The sequence below is a fragment of the Heterocephalus glaber genome, unplaced genomic scaffold (genome assembly GCF_053883595.1).
Source record: "Heterocephalus glaber isolate CG9 unplaced genomic scaffold, H.glaber_assembly_v1.0 deba00001442, whole genome shotgun sequence".
NCBI lineage: Eukaryota > Metazoa > Chordata > Mammalia > Rodentia > Bathyergidae > Heterocephalus > Heterocephalus glaber.
Window position 1 is genome coordinate 11534740 of NW_028258296.1, and position 23358 is coordinate 11558097.

The 23358-nt window shown below is 37.9% G+C and overlaps 1 protein-coding gene across 9 annotated transcripts in view; it reads right to left on the reverse strand.

Annotated features, from left to right (window-relative positions):
* The window catches only part of Slc44a5 (solute carrier family 44 member 5), a 357115-nt gene that overhangs the window by 114504 nt on the left and 219253 nt on the right, over positions 1-23358 (reverse strand). For 8 of the 9 annotated variants that reach the window (XM_087212920.1, XM_087212918.1, XM_021255531.2 and 5 more), the window contains one exon: positions 1076-1124. In XM_087212920.1, coding sequence (XP_087069046.1) covers positions 1076-1124 — 49 coding nt within the window. Of the gene's footprint in view, positions 1-1075; positions 1125-2616; positions 3244-23358 lie in introns of those variants that run through there. The other variant, XM_021255532.2, reaches the window with a different exon arrangement.

The following is a 23358-nucleotide window of genomic DNA, read 5'->3' on the forward strand; positions in this document are numbered from 1 at the left end:
AAATGTGTTCACGGGGTCACCACGGAGAAAGCGAGGCTTCAGATTCATTCTAAATAAGGCACCTGTGTTCTAAGTGGACCTGTGAATGTACCTAAAAAAATGACTTGGGTTGGGGCTGGGGATTTAGCTCAGTGGTTCCACCACCTGCCCCGCAAGCGCAAGGTCCCGAGTTTGATCCCTGGTACCAGAAAAAAAAAATCATCCATGAGGAAATTATAAAAAAATGACTTGGGTTCTCACAGAACAGGAATGAACTGAACAAACACCTGCTTAAGTGGGGCTATTACAGGTGCCTAACAGTCACTGCCCACAAACTTACTGATGACTGGCAAGTGCAAATGTGCATGCAGGTCATTATTTCACATCACAGTTTAGTGGGACATACAGCTGCCAAAAATCAGTCAGCACTAAGCAATGACCAGCCCCCAGCAGCATAACCTTCTCTTCAGATTTCTCGGCCCCACCCCACTGCCCTCTTTCTGTTAGCAGGAAGCCTGAGAATGGAAGGTAGCATAAATAATAAGAGAACCATGAACTATTTGGTAACTTTTAAATGCTGCACTATTTTGGAGTAGGGGAAGCACAACCTGAGAGAACTATCTCTATTTCCTGAGAGCATGTTAAAGTATGCTACAGTGTGCAGGATGCACTGGCCAAAGATGGTGTCTATGAGGGTGCTCTGCATTTGGGAGCAGAGTGGCACAAATACCCGGTAGGGAAGGAGTTGGCAGAGCAACGCCGCATCTGCCACGGTGAGCCACACAGTAAGCGAGCGCATAAAACAAGAACTTGACTGGGTTTGCTCCTCCACACAGTGATTCAATCTCACAAAGAATTTTTCTGCCTGCATCTTTTGAGAAATACAAACTCAGAGCTCAAGGCAGTTTATGTACGGAACAGGGAGGATGTTCATGATTCCTGGCAAGATTTATTCTCTGTACCTTCCCTGTGAAACAGGGTGACATTTAGGCAGAAATAAGTCATACCCACTTTACAATAGACAGAATTCTTCATCGACTAGAAAAGGGTAACCACAAAATTAAAAAATATAGATAGATTTTTAAGAACATTTTACCTGCTGACAACAGGGCCCTTGAAATCCGGGTCATATGTCCTTGGATCACCTGCATTTAAAACAAAGACTTCCTTAAGCACATAAGCCAATGAAATAGCAAATAAATAAACATAAAATATTAATTTAAAAAGATCTACATCATAGCTAGTCTACTGTTCACTGCAATGCTAAATTCCTTTTTTTGGCCCAGTGAAATACCAGGTTGCACCCATCAATCCCTTTTTCTAGTTAGAAGTAAGACTAGGGAGTGTGGCTGAGGACCCGATTTCACACACCCCATGAACAAATCTCCCCACAGTACTGAGTACCATCATTAGAGAGCACATCCAGGGTAGCAAAACCTGTGGCCCTTCTGATTTCCAAAATCATTCCACCATCTTTCATCATCCAGTGTTGCTGAAGACTGGTGAGGGGCATCTTATCATGTGAGATGCTTACCTAGCTCTCCCTTTCCTCTCATTAACCAGTAGACTAGATTTTCCTTCAAGACTTTCAGATACTACTCAGTGCTGCTCTCTGCCATACAGGCTGGGTGATTTATAAAGATTATTATGATAGTATATGAATCTTATCTTTATTGATGTTTTAGACCTACTGGAAGACTTCCTGTCATTTTGGAAGATACCTTAGTCTTTCATTGTTGCACCATGATTGGTGCAACAATGAACACAGTATAAGGCACTTATGGAATGGCTTTTTTCTCACCAACTATATTGCAAATAACATTAACAAGTGCTACCAAGTCATTTCTGGTCAAAGGTCATTTGTAATTCCCAGCTCCCCACCATTCCCATCTCTTTGTCTAGGAATTTGTCCCAGTAAGAAGGTCTGGTCCTCAGTTAAGGACAACATTTTATTTTAAAAGGGTTGGAAAAAAGTCCTCTGTGTGTGCCCAGTCTGGGAAACTGAAGCCAGAGAACTCAGACCTCTTCAGTGTAATCACATTAAGGACAAAACAACGGTGAACACAACATGGGACAGATTTGCAATGGAAATCCACGAGCCAATCAGTCAGTGAATATTCATAAAGCCCCTATTATCTGCGAAGAGCTGGGAGGAAACACAGAAGTTATGTAAGGTGTGGTTCCTAGCTCTGGGACCTTAAATTGGTGAGCAAGATTGACTTGGTCATTTACTCAACAAATACTTCTTGAGATTCTGTATACACTGGGACATGTGTAACAATACATGAGCAATGAATATGCCACATAAAACAATTAATAAAATAGTAAATGGCATGGTGCTATGGTTTGCATGTCTGCGTTCCTCCAAAATTCATGTTGATGACACCAGTGTGGTACCATTAAGAAATGGGGCCTGCTGGGAGGTGATGAAACTGTGAGGGCTTCATCCCTCTGGAAGTCATGGTCTTGGGAAAGAGGCTTCAGAGAGCCGCCTGGCCACTGGAAAGCCATCTCTTCTGCCATATTAGCACACTGCATTCCTCTCTGTGGGCCTCCCTCCACCATGTGAAGACACCGCATGAAAGCACCATATTGAAAGCTGAGGGCAGCTCGCTTCCAGATGCCACATCTACTCACGTTGTAGTCTTGGACTTCCCAGCCTCCAGAACTTTCAGAAATTAACTTCATCCACCCAGCCTAAGGTATTTTGTTGTAATCAGAGGAACAGACAAAGACGTGGTAAAATATACAGTGTTACAAGAATTCTGAGAAAGGAAGTTTCATTAAGAATTTAGCAGTTAAGAGAATTTCATTCAAAAAGTGAAATGTGTTGTTGTTTTGTTTGTTTGTCTGTTTTGCTGGCACTAGGAATTGAACACAGGACCTTCTTATTGAGCTAAATCCCTAGCCCATTTATGTTTTGTTTTGAGACAGTATCTCTCGAAGTCACTAAATTGCCCAGGCTGGGCTCAGACTCGGGAACCCCATGCTTCAGCCTCCCAGAGTGCTGGGCTTAGAAGCATCCTCTGTCACCTTGGGCTTAGAAGTAAGATTTTTGTGTGTGAAGGAGTTCAACAAAACAAAAAGGAAAGGAGAAGCATTCTGGTGGTAGAACTAAAATTCTATTATACTTATTGTAACTATTCATCAACCACCTCTTGTGCTTTGCATTGAAAAAGCCACTGCAGGGGGTCTGAAAATTAATGAAGTACATAATCTGTCTTCAACAAGTCAACACCAAGGAAGAAGAAAAGTGTACCAATAACTACAACACAGGGCAGAATATGGTGTCATAAAAGGGGTACAGTAACAGTGTTATGAGAGTCCTAGGGAAGGAAAGGAAATCAAAAAGGAGGGTTTCATAGAGCCACAATATTTTTAGATTGGTAAAGTTTGAACCTGTAAAGATGAATAAAGTCCCAAGGGCAGGAATAAGTAGCATGTTTGTGGGAGTGGTGGATGACAAAATAAAGCTGAATAGATGGTGTGTAACCAGATTAAATAAAGTCTAAAAAACCGGGGATGAAATGTTTTTCATACATCATAGGCAACAGGGAGTCATAGAAGGCTTCAGAACAAAGTAATGACATAGTAGAATCAGTGTTTAAGAAAGAGCTATTTAGCAACAGTATCCAAGTTGTCTTAGAATGAGCAAAGTCACAGAGCATAACTAGGAATCTATTGAAGTAATGGAAGTAATGGGAGTCACTGCCCAAGTTGTGGTGGAAATAATGGAAAGAGAGAGAGGACAAACAAGGTTTATCAAGAGCTTCAGTGTGGCTTAAGGGCTGGGAGTAAGGACCCTAGATCGAAATGCCTGCTCACTGCTGCTTGCTAGCAGTGACCCTGACAGGTTATTTCACTTCTGAAGTCTTGGTTTCCATATTTGTAAATGAGAATAAAAATAGTATCTACCCCATAAAGTTGCTAGAAGGATTAAATTGATTAGCACCTATAAAAGTACTTAGAATAGTCTCTGGCACTTAGCCACCATAAATGGTTATCGGTCCCATACTCATAATTATATGAAACAGACAAATAGAATTTGATGAATGTTTAAGCCTTAGGGTATGAAAGAGAAGCTAGGGATGGCTTCATATCAAGTGACCCAGATCTTCTGGAACTGTAATTCTCATCACTCCTGGTTTCTGACTTAAGTTGAAAGAAAGGTTGATGCTATTAAATTCGGAACATTAGTGAGTGGAAGAATTTGTAAAGAAAAGAGCACAAATATAGTTTTGGTTCTTCTGAGTTTCAGTGTTCAGTGTTCAGCACTCAGTAGGAGTAAAAAAAAACAAAAAAACAAAAAACCGGGAGTCTAGAGAGGGAATCAAGTCTTGAAATTTTTGGAAGTCACAAAATCTATATCATGAAAAGAAATAAACACCACAAAAGAGAACACCAGGATCTGTCAGTTGTAGCATGATGCTACATAGTGACTAGAATAATAATAATAATTAACGTGTGTTTAACATCAAGTGCTAAGCACTGTACTAAATGCTTTATATGCATTGTTTTACTTTGTTAAAATGATTGTATATGGGTAGGAAATTATTATTAGCTTTACCTTACAGATACAAAAACTGAGACACAGAGAGGTCAAGAAATATGTCCATAGTTACACAGTTAATAAATGATCTACCTGGGATCCATACATTGCCCCATATATTGAGGCCAAATTAATCCCACGGTCGTGCCCTGCAGCGCCACCTCCAGGGGAAAGTGTGTACAATGCTTCCTCTTTGAAACTGGCTGTACTCAACGCCAGTTTCTCTGACACACTGTCAGCTTCTGTTACTTGACCACTACCTCTCTGCACAGATAGATGCCTAAATCCTCCTTTATCTGGGAACTGACCCCTCTGTAGCCTTAATCCACAGGGATGTGTGTTCAGTAGCCATGTTTCTCTCTTGTGTCTATGTCCATGGACAACTGGATCTGTTTGGACACTAGGCCACTCACATTCTTTACCCTGGAAATTTTGAATCAGAGTGAACAGTAAGCGTGACCATTAATCCTAGTGTGTCAACTTCTTTGGATTAAGAAACAAGTAGCAGATTATCAGAAAGAGATGAAAAGTTTTGCTCTGAAATTAAGAACAAGACAAGTTTCTACTCTCACTACTTCTGCTCAATATAGTACTTGAATCTTTGCTCAGACCAATCAAGCAAGAAAAAGAAACAGGAAAGGGTTGAAGTATCCTTATTTGTAAATCACATGATCCTTTATATAGAAGATCCAAAATTCTCCGCTAAAAAACTCCTAGAACAAACAGCAAAATAGCAGGGCATAAAACACACAGAAGTCAATAGATTTCCTATACACCAATAATCAACCCACCAAGAAATAAATTAAGAAAATGATCCCATACACAATTGCTTCAAAAAATTACACACTTAAGAATTAACCTAATCAAGGAAGTAGAGAGCTCTATAATAAAAAGGAGTACTTTGAAAAAAGAAAAGATCAAAAAGGACATCAGCAACTTTGTGATTGGAAAACCTGTCCCATCTTGGTTGTGAATACACTAACACCATAGTCAAATGATAAGATTTAACTGATCCCTTCTAGTAATGACAGCTGGAAAGTGATGACTTCACCCTGCCTCCCTGTGCTGGCAGAAGTTGTATTGTCATGCAAAATTTTTATTTCCTGCAAATCAATCCAGGGTAGTGCTTTCTCAGGGACCCTTAAGCCCTCCAATTGCATTTCTGGAATAAACGGACTGAGGCCAGCTAAAGATGCTTCACTGTCAGATGGCTTAGCTAGTTAAGTACAATTCATTTTTCTCACTAAAACCAAAAGAATCTAGAGCTAGTTAATATTTTACATGTGTCTTAATTTTATTTCAGCTTTTGATCACTAAAGTTATTATGACAGTGGAATCGCTGAAAAACATATTTTAGAGACAGCTACACATTTGTTATTATAGTTAGTGCTTCGCAATACACTCCTACAATGCAATTTCCTTACTAGAAATAATTCATGAAAACTAAGGAAAATAGTCCAGGTAATTAATTCAATTCTTGGGTACGGATTTCACATGGCTCAATTGAAAGCCAATGGCAAGATAAAGCAGGCAGTTTTATCTTCTCTTTCAAAACCATCTGTTTCTCAAATAAAATGATGATACAGCTACCACTCACTAGTAAAAAATTTTAAAAATCTAAGACATTTAACTTTATTCATTCAAGAATATTTTTCTTTGGAGAACCTAGTATAAGCAAAGAGAATATTAAAATGAGATGCATGTCTAGGGCTTTAAAAAGACCGATTCTGAGCACGAAGTCAGATAACCTTCTACAAGCATGGAAAAGTGGACTAGTACAAATTAAGATCTGTTTTAACATTCAACAATAGCCAAAGGAGAACTATGCATAATTTAATGCTTGTTTCATTGCTCAGATATGTGCATTGTATTATGTCTAGAAAAGAAAGTCCATCTTTTCACTCCAGGAAGAGGCTCCTTTCCCTCAAAATCTTGACTAACGATACGGAATCATGTTTATTTGCCATTTCTTTCCGGAAGATGGTCCTCTTTTCAGTGCACCACACACAGCCTTTCATGCTCTGGCCTGTCTTCTCAGCCTCTCCTCTTACTGTCCCCCACTGGAAACTTGACCTTCTACCAATTCCGCACTGCTTATAGTTCTTCAAAATCTAGTGCTTCGCGAATCTCCTTATCTCCAACCAACATGACTTTCCCCTCCTTCTTCTCTTGGCAGTAGTTGTAGAAAGCATACACTTCCCCTCACAAGTTCTCCACTTGCCCTCAAAAAGAACAAAGAATGGCATTCTACTCACCACTGTTTCAGTGCGTGGAGCCCACTTTATCTAGAAATCAATGCTGAAAACTTTTATATAACCCCACCCCAAAGCAGCTATTTCAACTCATCTCTGAGGCAGACAGGCTTCTGTTATTTCCATTGTTCTAATTAACATGCTGCATCACAAGGAACTCATTTATGTGCCATGATAGTCAGAATAATGCCTCCCATACATATCCACATGCTGAGAACCTGTGAATATGTTACATGAGATGGGGAGATTTTCTGGATTATCTGGATAAACTCAGTGTAATCATGAGGGCCATTATGTCACTGGAAGGGATTCAAGAAGCTTCCTCTGAAGGGGAGATGAAGACTTCAACTTGGCCCAGAGAAGTTCCTGGTGCATTGTTGCAGAAGAATTTCAGGACATGACAGTGAGAAGCCTGGGCTGACTTATTATGCAGTTAGAAAATAAGAGACAGTGAGGGAGGGACTCCAGTTTGAGGAGTAGAAAGAGGTACAGCTCTGATAGAAAAGGTCAGACCAGTCCACCACCAAAAAGAAGGGAGCAGCTCTTATGGAGCTGCTGAGGTCTCAGTTCTGGGTTTGCAAGGAAGCTCTGGAGAAGTCTTCATCACCCAAGGGGACAAGCTGGTCTCCATGAGATGACTGTTCCTGCTTCAGTGACAGTCTCAGTTTTGCACAAGCTTTGTTGGAATCCAAGGTAACCACAGGTGTAAGGCAATGACTGGAGATTTCTAGGTTCCCATTTCAGGAAGTTAAACCCGGCTGTTGAACATCTCTATACATCTCTTATCTTCAAGTCCGAAGTTGTAAATGGGGATGAGATAGTTTGTGTGAATTTAGGGCTAACCAATCTTGTGTTACCATTTTTTTGACAGACACCCCTTAAATGATCACCATATCTTTATATAAAGCTGAGCAGGGATCTGATTCAAAGTTTTAAGGTAATAAAGGAGGTAGATACAAAATGAAGGCAAAGAAGCCAAGTTTTGTCCTGCTTTTAGCTACCGTGGTGCATCTGTAGGCTCAAGTCACTGTATTTAGCAAAAGCAGCTTTTAAGTCCCTGACTGCCTCAGGAGAAAACATAAAACAAGTATTTAATGAGCAACAGGCTAAGGGGCAGGGGTTGTTTGTCCCCTGCTCTTCTGCAATGATCCTCAACAGTTATATTTTTTTATCTAGCTTATTCTTGGAGCTGTTAGGGCAAAGGTATCCTGGCTTCAATGATGCACCTGGTTTTTGAGTTTGATAAGATTGTTTGAGAGAGTGTAGGGTAAGGGAAGAATTCACATCATGCTTTTAATGAGTAACAGGTCCTGAGTTAAGGCCCGGAATATACCTGTCCTCTGTTTCTGTGGTGATCTCTGGCTGTCTCATTTAGTTGGGGAAGAAGGGAACAGAAGAGACAAAAACCAAAATGGAACATGTGATGAATGAAAGACTCAGCGGGCCAAGACTGGCTTTGAAGAGTGAAGTCATGAGCCAGGGATTGCAGCAGCCTCCAGACCATGGGTGTCTACTTTACAGCTGGCCTGGGCTGCACAGAGTGAAGAAGAATCGTCTTGGGTCACATGTAAAATATATGCTGTAATACAGAGAAGGAAGATGGCAGAGTACAGCTAGCAGCACTCCTGAGTCCTTCAGAGGTTGCTTGCTGGATCTGCAGGTATTCAGACCCATGAATGAAAGAAATCCCAGGGTGAGTAATTAAAAGAGGAGCCCACCAGACCACATCCCACATCCAAGCTGTCTGGAGGAAAAAGAAGGATCATTTTTCAGCCCCAGCACTGCCTATTGCTCAGCTCTGGTGACTGCATCATTTTGGGAAGGTATCTAACAGCCAGAGGGAAGAAGATGAGGGGAGAGGCAGAAAAAAAGCCAGTAAAAAGCCAGCAGCAGTCTGCTGCAATCCAGGGCAGCAAAGCAAGGCAGGGGGGCAAAGTTCGGAGCCCAGGTGGTGCGGAGCTGAGCTGTCATGGGCAGCAAAGAGCTGTGGCTGGGTGGGAGAAGAAGAGCCATGCCGGAGTAGAGGGGAGCAGAGCCCAGGCCAGGAGATGGGGGATTGCAGAAATACATATGGGAATCCTAGGCAGAGATAGGGAGGCCACCAGGACCAAAGAGACTGAAGGAAATTATGTATCCAACTGGGAGAGTGGTTAAACAATAGGAAAAAAAAAGAAATTGGCACTGGAAAGGGAATGAAATGACAAGATTCAGTAAATACTTTGCAATAGTAACTCTTGATGGCAGTGCTCTTTATTTCTCAATCAAAAGGCACAAACTGTCAGATTGAAACAAGAGCATTCCTCATAAAACTAGAAAAAACAACCCTAAAATTTATAGAGATCCACAATAAAATAACCAATCCCAAGCAACAAGAGCAAGCCAAGAAGCATCACAATCTTAGATTTCAAATTATACTACAAAGCTACAGTGCCAAAAACAGACAATACTGGCACAAAAACAGACATGTGGAGCAATGGAACAGAACTGAGGATGGTGGATCAGCTCCAGGGACATTATTCATTCGTTCAGCTGTTCAGCTAAAAACATATGCTGGAGAAAAGATACTCTCTTTACCAAATGGTGCTGGGAAAACTGGATATTCACATGCAGAAGAATGAATCTACACGCGTATTTTTCACCCTTTACTAAAATAAAATCAAAATAGATCAAAGACTGAGATATCAAAATAGAAATATTTAATCTTTTTTGTTTGTTTGTTTTTGGTAGCGGAAATCGAACTCGGGTCCTTGAGCTTGCGCAGCAGGCAGTGAAACCACTGAGCTAAATCCCCGGCCCCAACATTTAATCTTTTTGAAGACCAAATAGATAAATCTCTTGAAGATATTAGGATAGACCAGGGCTTTCTGAACCAAATCCCAGGTGCAAAAGAAATAGCACAAAGAATCACAAGTGGGATTATATCAAATTATAAAGCTTTAACAGCAAAAGAAACAAGCAACAGAGTGAATAAACAATGTACAAAATAGGGGAAAAAACTGTTATTAGTCTGAACAGAGGATTAATAGCTAGAATATTTAAAATTTTTAAAATTAGACTCTCTTCAAAGAAAAGACCCAAACAAAATCAAATACCCAATCAAAATACTGTATAGGCAAATGAAGTGGGGAGACATTTCTCAAAAGAAGTTCAAATAGCCAATGAGTACATGAAAAAATTGTTCAGCATATTTTGACATTAGAGAAAAACAAATCAAAACACAGTGAGGTTCCATTTCACTCTAGAAAAAAATGGTGAACAAGAACTCTTAAAACACCAAATACTGGTGAAGTGGGGGAAATGCATGTTTCTTCATTGATGGTGAGAATGTAAATCAGAAGAACCACTATGGAAACCAGTATGGAGATTTCTCAAAAATGGGAAAAACAAAAATTCCATTTGACCCAGCTGCAGTGTTTCTGGGCATCTCTCTCAAAGAGTTAAAGACATCATATTATAGTGCTAGAGCCATACCCATGTTTATAGCAGCACAACTCACAACGTTTTAGAAGTGGCTTATATGTCCTTCAACAGAAGAGCAGATAAAGAAAATGTGGTATAAATACACAATGGAGCGCTATTTAGTCACAAAGGATAAGTTTTCATCACTTGTAGCAAAATGGGTATATCTTGGGACTATAGTGCTAATTAAAATAAATCAGACACGTTGGCCCGGGGATTTACCTCAGTGGTTTCGCCGCCTGCTGCGCAAGTGCAAGGACCCGAGTTCGATCCCCGGTACAAAACATAAAAATAAGACATGGAAGGTTAAATATCTCATGGTTTCTCTTATATGAGATACCTAAAATATAAATAATTGAAAAGAGAGAAATAAAAGATAAATGACAGGTAACAGGAAGGCTTATTTTTAGAGATGAGAATGGTGGAAACAAGAGGGAGGAGAGGGGAAAGGGGATGTAATAAGGATTAAGATGTGATATGCATAGGTACTATTCCCAGTGATGAATGTATTCATTAGGTATGACAAAACCAGACTAATAAATACATATCATGTAGTCAGTGCATATAAGTAACAAAACTATTTTAGCTTAATTAAATCATTTTGTAAAATAACATAACCTAGAGTTTAATAATTAAATAAAAAAGCTTACATGTCTGCTTAATAACAATAAATGCCTGTCTTCACAGGCACATACACATGTAGGTAGGCTGAAGTATATGATGTGATTAAAACTACTACTGTGAATGTTTAAATTTTAAAAATGCTTATTACAGTAAAGTACACATTGCCATTAATCTCCCTCAAAAAATTCACTCTTGCTTTGAGCACACTTAGCCCATCATTCTTGTCACTTTCTAAAGTAGTTCTGGAAGTCCTTTTTCATAAGCATCTTTAATTATGCTATTGTGGTTGCCCTGATGTCCCGAATCAAAATGTTTACCTTTCAGGGTTATTTTGACTTTTGAGAAGATCCAGAAGCCACAAAGTGCTGGCTCTGGTGAACATGGTGGATGAAGACTCACCATAATGTTTTCATTTGATAAGAACTGCTGAAAATAATTGATCAATGAAGTGAGATCAAAAAACACACTGTACATTTAAATTTTAAAACTTTATTACAGTAAAAGACACATTGGCATGAGTATCCTTCAAAATACTCTACCTTTCTTGGAATACACTTATCATTCTTGGCAATGCATCTTTTACTATAATTTTTTTTTGGTACTGGGAATTGAACTTGGGACCTTGAGCTTGTGATGCAGGCGGCGGAACCACTGAGCTAAATCCTCAGCCCTATAATTTTTTTAAAAACTTAAACATTTGCTGTATTTTGTGATCAATCATTCATTGTACTATGATGGGTAATTTCTCTGTTTTCCACCAAGACACACAAGCATATGTGATGCCTGATACATGTGGGTTTCTACTGGACTCACTGGAACAACAGAGTTACATAGCACTGCACCCCCCCCCCCATAGCTCTCTCTTTTTTTTTTGGTACTGGGGATTGAACTTGGGTCCTTGCGCTTGTGCAGCAGGCAGCGAAACCACTGAGCTAAATCCCTGGCCCAACCCCTTAGCTTTCTTGTTGCTCACACAGCCCATGATCAAGCACTATGCAACTGAGTCATGAAAAATATCTCTGAAAATCACACAAAAATGTTAAAAGTGTATGATGTTGTTGGGCCACATTACAAGGTACCTCGGGTTGCATGTAGCCCATGGGCCCTGGGTTGGACAAGCCTGGTCCAGACACTAAAAAGAAAGCAAATGGGTCTCTCACCTCCACCCTGAGCCTTCACAAAGAAATTCACCCTGCCAACCCCTGTTTTGGCTCCCTGAAATCTATTTTGCATTTCTGACCACTGGAATTGTGTGATAATGAATTTGTGTTATTTTAGCTGACAGGTTTAAGGTAATTCATTACAGTAGCAATAGGAAGCTAATACACATGACCATATCTCCTTCTTGATTCATAAACAGCTTCTTTGCTTAATGTTCTATCCATATTACCTACAGTAATGTCTGTTATGTACATACAGTTACTCAAATAGTTGTAAATTTTTAAAAAATGTCAATATCATTTTGAACTCTCCTATCTTTATGAAAACACAAATAGGGGATCAATTTTGACATTTTAATCATTTTAGGTAGATTTCAACTTGGACTGGAGTCAAGTTAATGGACTCAGGATTACACTAATGTGAAAAATGACACATTACCAACACTAACTCAGCATCCAACTTCTAATGTCAAGATCAGTAGGAGTTTACAATGGAAATAGCCCACACTGGTGAATAAAAACTACCTATCAAATTGCCTGGTACCAAATGCCATCTCTACCACCTACAAGCTGTGATTGGGGAAAATTATTGTTTTTGCTCTTTAAAATCCCATTTTGTCATCCATAAAATGACAGCAGAGAAGAAAATAAAGAACAGAGGTAGGAAAATTTTACCCTCAAGGGAAATCATTTAATATGGGAATTATATATATATAAGTTATATACTTAGGGAATTATATATAATACCCATTTATTATAATATATAATATATAATATATTATATATATATATATATCCAAAGTAGATTAGTATAGAATCAATACAACTCAATTTTGATTATATCCACATACTGGTTATAAGTGACAACTATAATTTTAGAAAGATTTCAATGTGGAGTGTGATATTTAGGGTATGTTTTTGAAGGAGAGGAATTTAAGCATGCTCCGGGAAAGAATGCATTGTGTCGGGAAGAGTGACAAAGGGACATGCTCAGCTGTAAGAAAGAGCTACGCCTGGAGAAGGAGCCATGACAGCGGTTAGAGGACCTAAGCACGTTATCAGGAGCTGGAGTAGGACTTCCGAAGCCTCTCAGTCCTCTGCAAAAGGCACGGAATTGCCGTGTGTTTACGTGTCTGCAAAGTGCAGAGGCATAGGAGAGTGAGAGCAGATGAACCAACAAGCAGACTGCGCGCACATTTCAGATACAGGATGGTGAGTGTGGCGCTGAGGGGATGAAGCAGTTCCAGAGCGTTCCAGGGTACATGTGGAGGGGTGAAGGAAGGGAATGGCCCCGGGCTTCGTGCTCTAATGGTGACAGTGCGTCATGCAGAAAGTGAGGCCCACCCAGGAGCTCATCTCAGGCGGAACTATGACCCCACATCGGACATCGGACACCGTAAGATCGATGGAAGTGCAAATGACACTCTTTCAGCCCCGACCTCAGACCACACAATACAGTGTTATCATGGCCTTGGGAGGGTTGTTTTCTGCCAGTCTGAGTAACTTCCTGAATATATGTGACAGTAAATCACAGTACATTGCATCAAAAATATCAAATCTCAGGAGGCCGGGGATTTCACTCAGTGGTTTCGCTGCCTGCTTGCTCAGTTCGATCCCCAGTACCAAACAAAACAAAACAAAACAAAACAAAAAACAAAAGACAAAACGAAACAAAAAAACAAACCAGAAGGAAACACCCATCTATTTATGGGCCAGGGATTTAGCTCAGTAGTTCCAGCGCCTGCCTCGCAAGGTCCTGAGTTCGATCCCCGGTATCAAATTAAAACAAAAAAAAGAAAGAAAAAGTCAAATCTCCTATTATAAGGATTTTTCTAAACACAAGAACAGTTTTTAAATAATTTGCACCATCATTTGAAATAATTTATCTTAAATGAACACAGATCATAAATGATCCAGTCATACACTTAGATGCAATACTTACAAGAAGCAACATCCACCTCCCTGGAGTGGGCAAAGGGAAACAGACATAAAACACCCGGGCTGCTTTTTAATAGAGTTTTTAGGCAGTGCTGAAATAAGCTCGTTTAGGAAGCGTTGGAAATGCCCTTTTGAAAAAATGATTTTTCTTGACTACTGTGTCAAAGCAGTGAATTTGTACTATACCACACCTATGAATTATTGGATAATCACACATCTTCTCAGAATAAATAACATTCTGGATCAATATTGATTTAAGAAGAGACCCTGGAGGCAAACAAGAACACGAATTGAGTTTGAAAGCTACCACCATGGATTTTCTAATATTTCTTTCTAGCATACTTGTATTTTATTGCTCAACACGAGTCACTCAAAAATGAAAAGAAATAAACAAGAAGAAAATAAAACACCCATGACATACTTTAATTACATTAGAGCAATCCCTTATTTTCTGCTAGTTTCATAGATTATGTACTTAAGTATCCCACTAGACCCTTCTCAGCACCTCCTGAAAATATAAGAACAGTTTTACAACCAGAGTTGAAAATGAATAGCATATTTACTCATCCTAAATTTAAAAATAAGTGACTTCATCTTGTCATTCTGTATGTCAAGTTTAGCCAATACAATAGTAAATGAGTAAAGGTGGAAACATTATAGTTTTCATCATTATATAAATACAAAAATGAATCTCTGGATAGAAGGAGAAAATTGTCTTTAAAGCTATGGTTGAGTAAAAGACTCCTTTAAACTTAAGAACAAGCACTAGTAGAGAAATATAGTAAGAATTTGATAGTTTAACACAAATGCATAAAGCAGTTTTTGTAGCTAGTGATAGTATCTCCCCTCCTTTCTCATATCATCCACAGGCTATTGGTGAGAACAAAATTAAACTGCTTAGCAACTCTGAGTATCGTCACAACTCAAAAAGATGGAAGATAATAATTCCTCAAAAACATCCCTATCCCTGGGTCTGAAGTGTAGGAAAGAAAATATGTTTAAACACATAATCTCTGCCCACAGTGCATCAATATACAATAAAAACTATAAGTAGAGTATACTATTAGAATCTGTACCACATGGGTGCCTCTACTTGTGGAATAATTGAGGAAAAATTGTAGTAAATAATGATCTTTCACCAACAAGTCAGGCCAGTCATGTAAAATACAAATAGGAGAAATAGCAGGTGGCAGATATTTACAAAGCCTACTGCATGACCTAACCTAAGCTTCCAGAGAATAAGAAGAGCTCAAGGTGGGGTATGTGTTACAGAACAAGATAATCACTTGGAATGCCAGTGGGCTTGTTTCACTCCTTTGTGGAATATTATCACCTTTGATAAAATAAAAGATTCAACAGCCTGGATTTGATACTTGTATACTCTAGGAACATATGTGAAGCAGAAATGCTCATGTACTTTTTTCGCACAAAATGGAATTTTCCAGAGATTGAACATAGTATGAATACTCGTTGTCAAAAGAAAACTTTAGGCTCGTCTCTTCTATATTCTGTATGCATTAGAGAAAGGGAGAGAAAGACTTAAGAGAAATTTGGCACTCAAAACAAGTATTTGCCTCATGCTGCCATGATGGTAATTGTCTCTGCCACTTTCCAGTTGTTGGGACAAAATATCTGACACACACAACTTAAAGGAACAGAAATTTATTTTGGTTGACAGTTGCAGTTCATGGTTTGCTGGCTCCAAGGCAGAAATGGGATGGCAGAGGAGAATGTCGAAGGATTTGTGCTCAACCTGATAGCCAAGAAGCAGAGGGAAAAGAGAGCAACCAGGGGACAAGAATACACCCTTCTTGATCATGCCTGCCATGATCACTTCCAACAAAACCCACCTCCTATGCAGCCACCAAACTCATCAACAGATGAATCCCCAGAGTGCCCCCACAATCCAGTCACCTTCTAAACACTTAAGACTTTGAGGAAACATTTTAGATCCAAAGCATAGCAGTAGTAGTGCAAAACTGTGAAGACAAATCCACAACTGAAGTTTTATCTATCAGCTCTAATTTGAAAATTATGGTAAGTGCCCTTCTCTCTCCTTTTCTCTGTCTCAGTCTGTATCTCTCTCTGAAAAAAAATTTTAAAATTTGGATATAAACCTTATAAGACATCTTTTTAAAAGTGCAGAAATGAAACACAGTATCAGGCCAAAATGTAGTGAAAGTGAGAACTCAGAGAGAGACAGATACTACAGTTTTAAAGGTGTCTACTAAACTAGCAAATTCAGGAGTAAGAAGGACAGAAGACACAGTCCTGAGGCTGCCCAAAGTGAGGAGTCAAACGCATTGTCTCTTATAAAGTTGGAAATCCAAAGGGTTATACCCTCAGAATGAAGCCCATCCACTATTAAAGAAGTTAACTTGGCATTGAGTTGAAAGACAGGAGGAAACACCCTCACTTGAATTTTCTGTGTATGCAAATGGTCTGAAGTGGACTCCACCTGTAGTTGTGTCCAGGAAGCTGATGGACAGAAGGACCACTATCAGAATACTCTAAGAATTCTCACAAAGTATTTTATACAGAAAATATGCAGCTTATATAGAAATTACATTCAGAGGCAAGACATCATGAAGGAACTAGCTTATAAACAAACAGCAATAGACTCACAAAAACTTCAGATTTTTAAATTAATCCCAGATTACACAATAACTAGACTGAATCCGTTTTTCAAAAATTAAAGACAAATGAGAAAATTTTAAAAAGCAAAGTCTCTGTAAATAGGGAAGTATGGAGGGGTTGAAGGGAAGGCAGGGGAAGGGGGAAAATACAAGAAACAAGAGATTATGTAAAGGTACACATTTCCAATGATGAATGTCATTATATTGTATGCCTAAAATGTACCAATAAAAGGATATATAAAGACAAAAATTAAAGACAAACATGAAAATAAATGTGAAGAACTATAAAAATTCATCTAGCATATTTGAAAAAGAAGTAAATTGAATCTGGAAGTGAAAACCCATGATAAATGAAATGTAAAGTCTGATATCCAATTAAACATAACTGAGGAGGCAATAGAACACTAGGATTACATCAAAATAAATTATTCAGAACACAGCATAGAGAAACAAAGGGCAAAAAATACTAAAACATAGTCACTATATTCAGGATGGAGTTAGATTTAACATGTCAAATCACATCTTGAGAAAGAAAAAACAGAAATAATGGAGAGATATAATGAAAAAAAATTGCCAATGGAGATTTCCATATTGAAAGACAATGAGTTCAAGAAAAAGGGTGAAATAAAGATATTTTCATGCAAAAAAGAGAGTTTGCCATCAGCAGAGCCTCACTAAAATATTTTGATCAAATATTACTGAGAGGAGAAAAAGTGAGCCAGATGGAAGACTTTTGATGAAACAAGATATGCAGACTGGTAATTGACTACATAAAACAATAATAATATACTCTTGTGGGGTTAAAAAAAGAGAAAATTATGCCAGTAATAAAATATAATGTAAGAGTTGAAAGTGTGTAGGCTTCTTGCATTATAAAGAAAAGGGTAAAATACTAAAGAACTTTAAACTCCTATAAATAGGCATGCTTCAGTTTTAAAAGAGCAGAATCTGCATTCATAACTTCCAAGATAAAATTGGAAAGAAAATGAAAAAGGGGAGGCACCAGCAGCACACGTTCCCCCCATCCTTTGAACAAAGAAGACCTAAAAATTCTAAACAACCCAATATCAATCAATGAAATTGAAAATATAATTAAAAACTTACCAACTAAGAAAAGCCCGGGTCCTCATGGCTTCACTGCTGAATTCTACAAGACATTTAGAGAGGAACTACTGCCACTACTGTTTAAACGCTTCAATGAAACTGAAAGGGAAGCAATACTCCCAAATTCATTCCTGGAAACAAGCATCACCTTGATCCCCAAAGCAGAGAAAGACCCAACCAAAAAAGAAAACTATAGGCCAATCTCACTAATGAATACAGTTGCAAAAATCCTTAATAAGATACTGGCAAATAGAATGCAGAAGATGATCAAGAAGATCATATACCCTGATCAAGTGGAATTCATCCCAAGGATGCAGGGATGGTTCAACATATGCAAATCAATCAGTGTAATACACTATATTAATAGAGCCAAGGACAAAAACCATATGATCATCTCAATAGATGCAGAAAAAGCATTTGAGAAAATCCAACACATATTCATGATAAAAACCCTACAAAAAATTGGAAGAGATGGTCTCTACCTCAATCTGATAAAAGCCATCTATGAAAAACCAACAGCCAATATCATACTAAATGGTCAAAAACTGAAATCCTTCACATTAAAATCAGGAACAAGACTAGGATGTCCACTATCACCACTCCTGTTCAATATAGTCTTAGAAACATTAGCCATGGTGATTAGACCAGAGAAAGAAATAAAAGGAATAAAGATAGGAAATGAAGAAGTCAAAATGTCATTATTTGCAGATGACATGATACTCTATACAGAAGACCCCAATAATTCCATCAAAAGTCTTCTAGACTTAATAACCAAATCTAGTAAAGTAGCTGGATACAAGGTCAACACACAAAAATCAATAGCTTTCCTCTACATGAACAACAGACTCACTGAGAGACAAATAAGGCAAACAATTTCTTTCACTATAGCATCCAAAAAACTGAAATACCTAGGAATCAACCTAACAAAAGGAATCAAAGACCTCTTCTCTGAAAATTATAGCACTCTGAAAAAGAGATTGAAGACAATATCAGAAAATGGAAAGACATCCATTACTTATGGGTAGGAAGGATCAACATAGTGAAAATGGCCATACTTCCAAAACTGCTATATAGATTCAATGTGATCCCAGTTGAAGTTACAGCAACATACTTCACAAGCTTTGAGAAAACAATCCAAAAATTAATTTGGAACAAGAAGAGACCTAGAATAGCAAAAGCAATCCTAGGCAACAGAGACGTGGCAGGGGGTATCACAATCCCCAACTTGAAACTATACTACAAAGCTACTGTGATAAAAACAGCATGGTACTGGCAAAGAAACAGATCTGAGGACCAGTGGAAAAGATTAGAACATGCAGACACAACTCCAGACACACTTAGCCACCTCATCTTTGACAAAGGAGCCAAATACCCTCACTGGAGGAAAGATAGCTTCTTTAATAAAGGCTGCTGGAACGATTGGGTTTCAACTTGCCAAAGATTAAAACTATATCTACATCTCTCACCATGCACTAAACTAAAATCCAATTGGATTAAAGATCTAAATCTTAAAACAGAAATACTAAACTGGCTGGAAGAGAGGTTAGGAAGAACTCTTGAAGATATTGGTGTAGGAAAAGATTTTATGAACATAACCTCAGTTCCCCATGAACTAGCACAAACAATCAACAAGTTGGATCTCTTTTTATTAAAAAGTTTCTGCATAGCAAGAGAAACCACCAACAGTGTGAAGAGACAACCCAAAATGTGGGAAAAATTTTTCACCAGCGGTCCCTCAGTCAAAGGTCTACTATCTAGAATCTATAAAGAACTTTTAAAAAATCAGACCTCCCAAATTTAAAGACCCAATCCAAAAATGGGCATCTGAAATGAACAGACATTTCTCAGACAAAGAAACGGACATAGCAAATAAGCATATGAGCTTCCACAGCTAAAGACTACAAGGAACTGAGCAAAAGAGAAAAAAGAAAATGCTGTGAGACAGTGGGAGACAGGAAAGAGAACCAGTGGGGAGAGCAAGCTAAGCAACAGAGAGACCTGTAAGACTCAGAACATAGTTGCTCCCACAATGACTGCACCAGAAATAGAAAAAAGTCAACCTAATAGTCCAAGAAATTAATTTTGGTAGCTGCTTGAATACATATTAAATTTTGCAAAGCCATCTTTCCCTCTGTAAATGAATAGGATTTGAACTAAGTACAGAACCAAGTTGTTTTGATCTGGATAAAAAGTGAGTGATGCCAGAAATTGCATTATCAGTTTAATTTGGTGTACATCTGGTGAACATTAACACACCTAAAACAAATCAAAAGTCATGAGAAAATCACTGGGATAATCGAACACCTCAAGATCAGAAGTCTTGATCACACTGTGTCAACAATAAGCTCTGCTAATTTTAATTCAGGATATTACACTTTTTGAAAAATTCTTCTGAAAAAGACCAACATTTAATGAAACAATAGTTTGATTATGACACCTACTAAGTAAACTTTTACCAAATTCTAGGCACTCCATAAAATCCATGCTACTATGAAATTAATAGAATAAATCAATTTTATGTAAATGAGTAGAAAAATATTCTTGGTAAATAATTTTCTGAAATTAAGATTTTTTCTTACATTATAAAATAAAAACAAATAAGCATATGAAAAAATGTTCAACATCACTCGTCATTTGAGAAATGAAAATGAAAACAACGCTGAGATTCCACTTCACCCCAGAAGGAATGGCTGCTGTCATGAAATCAACCAATAACAAATGCTGGTGGGGCTGTGGGGAAAGAGGAACACTGCTCCACTGCTGGTGGGAGTGTAGACTGGTGCAACCACTGTGGAAATCAGTATGGAGATATCTCAAAGAACTAGGACTGGAAGTCCCATTTGACCCAGCTATTCACCTGCTGGAGATCTTCCCCAAAGAGTTAAAAGAATCATGCCACAGTGAAATATGTGCACCCATGTTCATTGCAGCACAGTTTATAATAGCTAAAACTGGAAAATAACCCAATTGCCCATCAACTGGAGACTGGATAAAGAAAATGTGGGGATTTTTTTTATAAAATGGAGTACTATTCAGCCATAAAAAATAAGAAATTAGACACATTTATAGCTAAATGGATGCACATTGAAGTGATACTCTTAAGTGAAATAAATAGGACACACATGTGTAAATACTGGATAGTTTCTCTAGTGCGAGAAACTGAAAGTATAAATAAACCATGAGAATTAAATTTCTGTTGTTTAAACCATCCAAATTTTAATACTTTTAATAGCAAACTATGACATGCATGGGCTCAAATTTATTGACAAATACATTATATATAAGTGAAGAAAGCATCCCTATAAAATATAAAACTTCTCATACTAGATAAAAAACAAAATCCTACCACATGAAATATGTATTTCCAAAAACTAAGGATTAAAAAATACTGAAGCAATATGAGAAAGGGAAAAACATGGAAACAAAGTCTTTGTAATTAGGGAGAGGTGGAGGGGTTCAAGGGAGGGCAGGGGAATGGGGAAAAAATAAGAACCAAGATACATCACGTAAAGGTACACAATCCCAATGATGAATGTAACTATATTGTATACCTAAAATGTACCAATAAACTAAAGGGAAAAAAAATACTGAAGCAAAAGACTGAAAATGTTAAAACATATAAATATTAACCTAAAGAAAGAAGTTAGAGGTAATCTCTAAAAGTAGAAATTATAGTAAATCACATTATCAGCAATAAGAGTCATTTCATAATGATTAAAGTTTCAATTAACAGGGAAGATGTAATAATCCTAATTAGATGCACTCAATGGCAAAATGTAAATGCATAAAACTATACGGAGAAAAAAATCTGCAATCAGAGAAGAGTTTGACACATTTTTGCAGTATTTTGTCAAATCCTATCATCAAGTAAATGAAAAATCAGGAAGTGTACATTCTTTCCAATAAATAGTAATAGTGAATATCCTTAAAGAAGAAGGAAAAAAAACCCCAGCGAGCTCACTCCACAGACATTATGCACAAAAATTAACATCAGGTAGAAGAGTCTAAAGTGAAAGGTAAAATTATAAAGCCCTGAGAGGGTTTACTAAGCAGAGCACAAAAGATACCAGTCTGATTTTGGGGCGACAGACGGAAGCTGTCTTTGCATTCATTGGAAGCATCAGGCTTTCTTCCTTCCTTCTTCCTTACTGGTGTCAATAAATGAGTTTTGATTTGAGAGGAGCATCAGCACCCATGGGCAGATGTCTCCATGAAGCTCCTAGGCCCATGAAGAACGTCTGCTTCTGCAGATGAGGCTGAACGGTTTAGAAAGCCAAGACCAGCCAGTCTGAGAAAGTCCTGCTCCAGTCAGATTCTCGCCTTCTCAGCCAAAGATATTCATTATAATGAATAATAAATGTAACCACAATGAAAATAAGTTTTGTTCGTGAAAAGTGTAGAGGAACATGACAACCAAGGATATTTGTAAAACTCTAACCCTAAAGTACCAATATCCAGAATGTATACAGAACTTTTAAAAAATCATAATAGAAAGATAAGCAAAGGATTTGGATAGAAACTTTGGAGGAGAAAACCATAATGATCAATAAATAATATAGTATTCAATCTCACTATTAGAAAGGTATTAGTTAAAACCACAAAGAGAAACTATTATATGACCCGAATGATGTGTAAAAGGTGAAGAGCTTGAGATGATATGTTGACAAAGATGAGTAAAGGGAATTCCTATGCACTGCTGGTGACAATAAATATTGGCAGGACTGTTTTCGAAAAGCTTAGCATGATTTGATCCTATAATAAATCATCAATCGCTTCTCAGCCTTTTGGGTAAGATCAAGTGTAATATATCATCAATACCCCAAACATGTCCACGTGTGCACAGAGATATATGGATAAGTTTCATGGCAGCATCATTTGTAGTACATAACAGTGCAGAAAAAAATAAAGGCAAGAAATTATGGCACAGTCATATAATGGAATACTAAGCAGTTACCTCTTTGCTGAAGGTAACCACTGTCTTAAATTCTGTGATTCTTATTTCCTTGTTTTTCTTGTAGTTTACCACCTAAACAATATAACTCATTTTTTGCCATTTTGCCTTTTGATAAACAGAATCACAGAATACGTAGCTTTTATTTTCCTTTATAATTATGATAAAGTCACATCAAAGTATGTCTGTACTCTCCCTGCCCTACATAAGTCTCTGTCACACACACACACACACACACACACACACACACACTACACAAACACACATGAAAATAAAAGACTACATTTCCCAAACAAGAAGTCCAAAATAAAATACTAATATGACTTTAGAGACTCTAGTAGTCCAGGATAAAAGGCTCACTCGGTTGATTCAATGAACCAAGTATTTCAGGGAGTCTGCTACCATCTGGATCAAGCTGTGAAGACATTTCTCTAACACCAAGTAATATCCTCACTATGTACAAGTCATCCTATGGTTTTTGTTTCTTGCCTGCCATCTCTACTACAATGGGGCCCTAAAAGGGCCATGGCTTTGTTATGTTCACTACGAAATGTCCCAGTGCTCAGCACTGTGGTTTTAGATCCTAATAGATGCTGATTAAACATATGTTAGGAAGAAATAATGAAATACACCCTAAGGCTGTCTTAATCAAATTATCTGTGCTGTTATTTTATTCATTCTGTAACATAAGCTGGTGCCAGTAATG